The sequence below is a fragment of the Perna viridis genome, chromosome 15, assembly GCF_037379345.1.
Source record: "Perna viridis isolate PV_CMFRI_1.1 ecotype Kerala chromosome 15, ASM3737934v1, whole genome shotgun sequence".
Classification (NCBI taxonomy): domain Eukaryota; kingdom Metazoa; phylum Mollusca; class Bivalvia; order Mytilida; family Mytilidae; genus Perna; species Perna viridis.
In genome coordinates this window covers 14648811-14658791 of record NC_142459.1, presented here as the reverse complement: position 1 = coordinate 14658791, position 9981 = coordinate 14648811, and the positions used below count along the sequence as shown (strand labels likewise).

Sequence of the window (9981 nt, the reverse complement as noted above, 5' to 3'; positions counted from 1 at the left end):
TTGTTTAAAGATAATACGTCATCTATATAGATCTAGGCAAACAATATTCTTTCTTTCGGATCAGATCAGCTATGAAGGCAGCCTCAAAAGAGTGAAGGAATAGGTCAGCAAGTAGAGGAGCACAATTTGTTCCCATTGGAATGCCCACCGTTTGTTGAAAAACACGTCATCCACACTGGACAAATATGTTGTCGATTAAAAATTCCAGCATTTTGTATACATCTTCCTCTGTATATTTAGAAGATGAAAAACAAGTACAACAAAACTTTGTACTAACAACAACATAACAATATATCTCTCTCATGTCAAGATAAATAAAGGCACAGCTTGTCGCGGATAAATATGGTCTTAATGTAAATGTCACTTAAAAATAAAAACTACTTGTTATACCAAGAAGACATTGTGTATATCATGGTGAGGATAATTGGAATGGAAACACAGATTGGGTTTTTTCTATCAATGAATAATACGCTTTCATTAATATATGGTCTTCATTTTTTGTGGTATTTTTTTCTGTGAACATAACAGATAAATATCATTAATTGAGGAACATATCATGTTGGTAAATTATTTTACACAACAACTCTGTCGCGGACTTTTTAATAGCAATGGATTTGTGATGTGCATGTGTGCTTTTTACAATCATTCAAAATTATTTTAACAAAAACGTTTGTTATCCTTAAAAGAATAACTGAGATTTATTAATTGGTATATCCCGATTTCATTTACATTTGTAAAATAAAACAAAGAAAAGACACACACACACACACAATAAAACATACTAACCTTTATTTCCAACCATTTTATACCTTATTTGTCTGAGTTGTTACACAACTTATCAGTCAAATTTTCAAAATTAATCATTTGGTAAATATTTTATCAGGATTTAACAGAGTGGTGTAAATATTAAGAAGTGGTAACACTGTTAGAATAATTAATCATTTTACTTTGGTAAAAACTGTTTTATGAACATATTTACGTGTGTTAGATAACCATACCATGTCATACTAAAACAATTTACATGTTATGTACAAAACCAGTATTGGACTATTTCCAAGAAAGTAATAAAGTACTTGACGATAAATCCGGTTTTGTACAAGATAAATTACTAAAACAGTTGCATAGTTAACAAAAAACAAACATATAAATAGAAAACTTTATTACCATTATGTAAGTGTCGTATGTAAAGTATATAAAGCTGGAGACAATGTTATATAGAATAATCATCACGTCTGTATTCTTAGGCCTGGCTGTCTGTGTTGTTCCGGTAAGTAGTTGAATTCTTTATTGTAAAAGAATTATTGTTCATTTGTTAAATGTTAAACAAATCTGGATGTAATTCACGTTATTAATGTCATTGATATTATATATATCGTTGTCTTTTTCTATGAATCGTGACCATGTTTTGGATAGTAGTTTTTTGTGACATCTACAAAACTCGTAGTGACAATATTATTTTACATTGTCCTTGTGTCCCATCCCTTTTTCATTTCATCATCATTTCATATTCATTTTATCATCAATTTCATGTTCATCGTGTGAATATAGCTGGAATATTGCTGCTCGGACCTTAAACCCCAGCAAACAAACAAACAAACATTCATACATAACAAATAGCTTGAGAATTTTATTTTGACGTTCAGCCAGCCGTAAAAAAGGATTCATAACTTTCTCATTGATATGCCTACCATTTTGTTACGGCTAGTTTTTTTGTTCTTCTGCTTTTTGTTTACAAAGTCACAAAAATGTCCAGATACCAGTGGAATTGTAACAACTTGTGAGTTCAATCCAGACATCCACTGTTTGAAAGACACCCAATGTCGGTCAGGTAAAATGTTTTCATGTTTTCTATGCTTCGTCTGGAAGGAGCCGTGTTTTCTAAAAAGCAGAAAGTTAATTGTTTTCTGGCAAATGAATTTACTACCGAATTATGTGAGATTAATGCAACTCAACTTTCTGTCTGTTTTTTTTAAATTGCGTTGTTGCTGTTTGACCTTGACTGTCCTTGCGCTTAAACGTGTCATGCAATTATGATAATAACCTCAGTATTTTCGTCTTTTTACACATCAACAAAGTGTCTTAAAATATGAAAAGTTTATCATTTAATCTAACTCTTATATCTAAAATAATTTTGTCTGTGACTTTATATGTAATATATTCTAAGACCCGCCTCAATAGTATCAAAGAACAGCAAACATGTTGTTTATTATGAATAAGACAATGATTTGTGTACTGGTAAGACAGCCACAGACGCAAAATGTAGTATCGTTTATGTTGTGACAATAACAGTAAATAAAAGCACGTAATAATTAGTTAATACATAATTGGAAATACAGAATGTGGGAATGTTTATTTTGATTTGTATAAAGAATAATTGCAATGAGAATTAAATGTATAATAAATCTATGAACTATTTGAAAGTATTTTTTTTCTTTTGAAGGTTATGCCTGCTGTAGCTATGGATGCAGTAAACGTTGTTTAGCTGTAATGGTGAATAATGAACATCCAGGTAATTTAATTAGCATGTAATGACTTCAACATAGTTTTTGTTTTTATACAAATTGATTTAGAATGAAAATGGAAGCAGATAACGGGAAACTTTCAATGGAACATGCACTCATGTTGAAATGGATAATCTCCCTTTTCACACACACACATCACGGTTATTATGTTGCCATAAGTACCATTTAACAATTTAATTGTTTAAACAGCTACCTGTTTGAGGTAAGATTTTTACACGAAAGGAAAAGAAGGGCTAGAAAATAATTATTTAAAAAAAATATATATATATATATACCTACCATACTTTATACATATAAGCCTATATGTGCATTTCAATGATTAAAAAACTCTATTTTTGCAACTCAAGAGTTTGAGCGTCTGAGTCGTCCTGAGACATCATATATCTCTCAAATTGACATACAAGTATTTGTAATGTCAAAACCCTTAGGGGCTTTATGCTTCTTCAGTACACATGAATTATAATGCACTTACCATTTAACTACTTTCAAAGTTGATACATCTGGGTTTTTGTCTTTTGAAGATTTCTGCTAGAATCTTTGTTTGCTTGATTACTATGTCATATTCGGAAGTTATTTCTAAAATTTGATAAAATCAGATTTGTATTCTTTTTTTTTAAAAAAGACACATTAACTCAACGCTTTATGTTATTTTCGATAAACACGTGTAAATATCACATAACCGGATAGATAATTATAACTTTATTTAAAGATATATACTCGTTTAATGAAACCTTAGAAACATAAATGAAGATGATGAGTTGGGAAGCACTGGGAGTATTCTCAGCCCTAGTACTGTAAGAAGAAACACAGCCTAGGACTAATCAAAGGATAAATGTCTTAGGTTCAATCAGCAAATGTATGAAATACATCTTCGTATACATTTGATGTAATAGACAATCAGCATGATTCTCCTTTCCTAATTAAAACAGTAAAAGAGTTTTAAGATATATCGAAATTTTTTAATTTGACGCAAGTTCGTGGTGCTTTTAAGTTATGCCTAGCTGCAACCGCGTATAATAATTTTGATATTAAATTTCTTGATCTTGTTTGTTATGATAAAAACCATCTACTAAGCACCCTTTTTTTTCAGGCATCATGCAATATGAAATGCATCTACGTGTATATATGGAATAATATATATTCTGCATGATTCTTTAAGTCTGCATTTAAACAGTAGTGTTTAAATGTATTTGAATCATTTAGTCTCAATACCAAGACAACGGAATATAGTGTTTCAAAATTATGATTTGACTGCATAGAATTCAACCTGAATGATTTTTGTCATTGAATTTCAGGATCATGCTATGACAAGAAACCATCTACTAAACCCAAGTCATGCAGCAATGACCATTCATGTCAGTATCACGAAAAATGTTGTTCCGGTAAATGTTGGGAAGTGAGGCTGTACCAAGTTCCAGTCAACTAACGCAAGCCTTATACAATTAAATTCATGCATATGGTATTAGAAGTTATTTCTTGCAAAAACAAACGAACAAAATACAAAATCACCTACCAAAACTGATAGCAAATTTGTATTCTTTATCTTACATACTCTTTTCAAGATCATTCAAATACGTCAGTCAAAAGATACATATTAAGGAATGTTAAGATTGATTGAAACATTCCATTTCAGGGACAACTGATTTCCGTTGTTACATGATAATTCATATACAAATAGTTTTCGTTTTTGGAATTCAGATTATTGTTGATGGGATTTGTACTGGAAAATTGTAGATTGACTAGGCTTAGTTTGGAACAATGCATATGATCATGCTAAGAACTCATAAATCAATTTATTGACACTTTTTGGATATTAATTTTCGACTAATTTTCAAACATTGTCAGAATTTCACTAAGTAGACGTATAGTTCTTAAACCTCAGTATTATTTTCTATTGTTTATCATTTGCAAATATTCAATGAATTATTACTCCAAAACCTATGATTGTTCAACACTGTATACTTCTACTCCACATAATCAGTTAAAATTCCGACTTCCAAAGAAAATGGTACATCTAGATACAAATATATAGTTCTTTGGTAGAGATTCCTCATACTTTGTAAGAAATAATTCCAAATCATTTTCCAAATATACAGTGGGAGATGTTTTCAAATTAAAAAAAAATTCAATTATGAAAGGCTATTGCAGAACCTCAAGATTGAGGACTTCAAGGCTAAACCACCTGACTGTAAAACCTCTCCATTCAAGTATGGTCCTTCTGGTCACGTCGTTACGGGAGATTTAACCATTATCGAAAAACGAATCTCTGCGTAATATCCTCTCTAAAGGTTTTTTGTCTACAAAACGTTCTACATCCAATGTTTATTATCAGAGGTAGACGTAGAAAATAAAAGCAGTGGTAAGACCTATATTGTTACCACTCTCTCCAATGAAGAGAATGTGGAAAACCATAAATCTGTTCTATCCTCTTTTGGTCTTTCTACCAAGGACGATGATTATTATTTACCGTCTATGTACTGGATCCCTAAACTCCACAAGAATCCACACAAACAACGTTTCACAGTTGGATCTGCAAAATGTACAAAAATATCAAAGAGGGTCTGCAGTCCTACCACAACACTTGTTACTCCCGTAGTGGTATCAATTCAATGTGGATCCTGAAAAATTCGAAAGATCTTTTGGAGACAATCAGTTCAAGAATATAGCATGTATAATAGCATTAAAACCTATGTTTTTTCAACACTGTACTTCTATTCCCTATACTCAGTTAACATCCCGATTTAAAAACATTAGACATCGTTCTTTTTCCAAAAAAAAGATGGTACACCTAGATACAAATATATAGTTCTTGGTAGGACGTGTTTTCCATGTCTGGTCTTTGTCCCGGATTACATTATTTTGATTACCGCTATAACCTTGGTTCCCTCGATTAAACTTTCAACAAACGGTCTGCATTCCAATAGGAACAAATTGTGCTCCTTTACTTGCTGACCTATTCCTTCACTCTTATGAGGCTGCCTTTATAGCTGATCTGATCAGAAAGAAAGAATATCATTTGGCTAGATCCTTCAATCTCAGTTTCCGCTATATAGATGACGTATTATCTTTAAACAATCCTAATTTCGGGGATTTGATACATCGCATTTACCTAAAAGAACTTCAGAAAAAGGATACTACAGACACTGTGAAGTCAGCCTCATATCTTAACCTACACTGAGAAATCGATGGTAAAGGAAAACTACTGACCAAACTTTACGACAAACGTGATGACTTTTCATTCAGAATTGTCAACTTTCCATTATTTGTGGCAACATCCCTTCGGCACCTGCGTATGGTGCATAGCACAACTCATACGTTATGTCAGAGTTTGCCAACCCTACGCAGACTTTTTATATAGCGCTCAAACTCTGACAAATGGGCTTCTTGAACAGGGTTATGTTGCTACATGTTTGAAGTCATCACTACAGAAGTTTTATGGTCGTCATCATGAACTGGTAGATCGTTATGGTGTATCCATCTGTACCATGAAAACTGATTTATTCAAAGGGTCATATTTTTCCTTTCCTCGTTTGTCTACCCCGGTCTTGACTTTTTATGAGCACCTCGGCAGGTGTTTCTGGAAAAGCAGAGGCCGCTTACCCTACCGATGCACCTGGTCAATGCTCCCAGTTTTTAGTGGGGTCCGAGTTGCTCATTTGCTTTTGTTACTTTGTATGTATGATTTTAGTTACTTTATGTTCTTTGTTGTGTATGTCTGTTTTCCATGTCTAGTCTTTGTCCATGGATTACATTGCTCTGATGACCCCTATGACTTTAGTTCCCTTGATTACTTTTCTACCCCTGAAATACTGCTTCAATTTTGAAGTTTTTGGTGTGAATCGGTCGGCTAGAGAACCAACGATCTATTACACTCGAGGCGACCACGCTTCTCCTAAACCATCGACGGTGTTATCTAGAAAATAACCGAGAGAACATCAGTAAAAACACAATAATCCTTTACACACGTTAAAATATATAATACGATCTAACTTTATTTTTATGCATAAGAAATAGCTCAACGATGTTTATATTACACAATACAGAGGATCGGATACAAATACCGAACATAATGCTTCAATTATATTAATTTCTTGGTTCAGTTATAAACATCATTAATCAAGGCTCTGCTGTTGATTCCCAGAATGTCGATTCATCAGAGGTAGAAATCACCAAACGAGTCCATTACAGTGGCATCGGCTGCAGGGACGAGTACAACTAAAAGTTCTGAAACATTGTCTAGTAGACATTCCTTTCAATACAATTTAAGACATAGGCAGGCTGTGGTGACCTCTATCTGCAAACAATTCAGATTTATATTTGCAACAAAGCAAGTAAGATTAATGGCATACTAGGGCATTACATTTCTGTACTCCTCATCAAGGGATCCTGTCCAAATGACTAATGTACTTGAATTGATATCGGATGTACTCCATTAAACAAAAGGGCTGGGGGAATTTCTGGTTCTGAGTTCGCTGTTGTATTCTTTTTGGGACCTAGGCATTGCCATATCATGTAGATTTGACCATTAAAGAGCAGTATGCTCGCTGTGGTTAATAGAAACTAACCTCGCTGAAAGGACTATATGCATGCATGAAGTTCGTAATTATCAATGTGCATGCTAACTATAGAGGAGATACGACGAACAATTTAGGTCAACAACAAACTATACTCATCTTCATATGGTCAAGTTGTATTGGAGTTGTGGGTGTTGCATGAACTCGAGCAGATTGTGGTCGACCCCTTTTTGAGAAGGATCAGTCTAGTGAGTTAGCCTTTTTTAATTTACACCCACATTTAGCAAAACCGAAAAAAGCCTCGGTAATCTTCCCGTCATTTGGTTAAATCCTAAAAGGTTTGGTTGGGTTATTTAATTATTGCTGATAGTAATAGTTGTGACATCAGTTTTAGGTTAATATTTGTTTTGTTTTTAATACTCACATTTGTCATATGTTTTGGCCCTCTCCTGATGATTGTAAAGACCCTTTGTCGTTATTAATCTAAAAAGACATATAGTTCAGTGGTTGGGTGGAAAAATTTATTTTCTGTTACAAGCATGAAAAGTGGCACTAAAGTAATCTTACATATTTCTCATTGATATTATACAGGTAGTCATTTATTATTTCAAACCTCCACTGAAATCCAAGTTGCTGATTATAAACCCACTGTAACTAAATTTTAGATTAAAATGTAGAGTAAAGAGGTCATAACTGCAAATATTTCGTTTCTTTTTGAGGAACACATGTATATTATGTATACTACAAATTTAAGGAAAAAATCCGATGCATAACTGAACTAGCCAGTAGAGACGCAAGCAACTTAGTAAAAATGCCCCGTGCGGGTCAAATGTGTGTCTGGGTGTCAAATTAATAGGCCCGAAGTTGCGCTAAGCTTGTCATAAAAGGTGATTTAATAATGTTCATAACCCTAGCCGGGGACTAGGGCGCTCTGCCCACAGAGCAACTAGGTTGTGTGCCCTAGGTGGTAGAATTGGGTACATGTTAGGGTCGTCATGCCATGATACGGAAAACCTGACCGCAAACCATATTGGTGCAACGTTTTGGGAAACATGCCACGTTCCTTACTTGTTAAAGAACCGTTCTGTGGTATTCTCCCGGAGTAGGAAACATAGGGCCCAGCCACAAGAGGCTAAATCGCCCGACCCTGCCAACCGCTTCCTATTTCACTTCCAGTGGCAATCAAATTTTGTCGACCCCATCATCCTTGTGTCCCATCCAATTTTTCATTATATCATCATTTGTGTTCATATGTCATACATTTCATGTTCATCGCCTGAATATAGCTGAAATATTGCTACTCGGGCGTTTAACCCCAACAATTGATCCCATCCTTTGTAAGAATGGTTTCCAATGCAGATATTCGTACGCATATTCAATGTTCTCTTGAATTTTGACTCCACTTGACGATCTGCAGATTGCTTTACCTATTCAAAGTACCACTATTAAAATCAGAAAAGAGTTCAGAATGTTTGGGTTTCATGTTTATTGAATACGCTTAAAATACAGATTGTCATCATGCAGGGTGAACGGGGTACCAGTGGGCTGATGTTGAACAGAGAACTTAGAAGATATGTACCCCTTATTTCGAGGATTATAAGGTAAAAAGACAACAATGAACGACTGCAGCACATGATACAAATTTTAAGACGCATTGCCATTCTAAGAAAAGCGACAAAATATATCCTTGCTCCTTTTGACAATAGCTCATAGTGAATTTGTTGTGTCTAGATTTATAAATCAATATTATTTCGATTAAGATATAAGCTATCTGCACTATGCTAGAATAATTTTTCACAGCTCTGTACTAATTTGTACAGTCAAATACAATAAAGACAGCGTTTTACAATGATGATTTTAATCGAGGCAAATATGAGATGAGGAAATTACTTGAAATTGAAAATTGAGTTTGTGGGGGTAGGAGTATACTTGTAGACAATAAAAGTGTTCAGCCAATCAAAATACTCATCTATTTCAGGGTACGATTCGTACTGCTTTTTACGTCGGATCATATTAAGCATTAGTTTCTGTTTTTTTCGTTCGTGCAAGTTTGTTATTTTATGATCATTGTTGGGAGTGTCTACTTTTTCTGTAAAAATGTTTATCCTTAGAATAAATTATTTTCGTTTCCGCTCAATTATTTGTTCCCTTGTTTACTCTTGTGTCGAGGATATGATTTATTGATAATTGGGGTTTAATGCCCGAGCAGCAATATTTCAGCTATATTCAGGCAATGAACAAGAAATGGGATGATAAAATGAACATGAAATAATAAAATAGAAAAAGGATGGGACACAGGGGTAATAAGGTCGACAAATGTTGATTGGCACAAGAAAAAGGGAGGAATGGGTAGGGTCGGGCAATTTAGTCTCCTGTGGGGGAGCGCAAAGGCTCCTAAGTGCGAGGAGCGTGGCATCTTTCCCAACACGCTGCACCACTATGGTTTGCAGTGAGGTTTTCCGTATTATGGCCTGACAACCCCCGCATGTAACACGCCAAGGGTACCCCATTCCACCACCTGGGGCACACATCCCAGTTGCTCTGTGGGCAGAGCGTCTAGCCCCCGGCTAGGTTTCTGAGCACTATATAGTCGCCTCTTACGACAAGCTAAGCGCTGCTGCAGCCCTATTCTTATAGTACTCTGACCTGCACGGGGCAAAAATGTAGCCTATGGGACTGGATATTGACTGTTAACATTTAGATTTGGTGTGATTGCAACTAATTTATTACAAAAAGGCCCTCTGTAAGTTTTCTTACCATTGAATTCCATTATGTGCTCATGTTAAGGATTAATACTTTAAATTACACAATAATTTGAATTCGATAATATTTATTTGTTGTGATTTCGGCCTTAAAAATGAATAAAAAGTATTATGTGAAATTTACAACAAGTATTGAGTTATAAATGAACAGAACACGAATCTATATAGCCCAATATTGTCGAT

At 34.4% G+C, this 9981-nt stretch overlaps 1 protein-coding gene across 1 annotated transcript; it reads left to right on the top strand.

Annotated features, from left to right (window-relative positions):
- Positions 1-1093: 1093 nt before the first annotated feature.
- Positions 1094-3984, top strand: LOC148597079 (perlwapin-like protein). Its single transcript, XM_088564098.1, has 4 exons — positions 1094-1267; positions 1738-1828; positions 2441-2509; positions 3818-3984. Exons 1-4 carry the CDS (start codon positions 1208-1210, stop codon positions 3946-3948), a joined length of 351 nt encoding a protein of 116 aa, XP_088420224.1. The 5' UTR covers positions 1094-1207; the 3' UTR covers positions 3949-3984.
- Positions 3985-9981: the final 5997 nt, after the last annotated feature.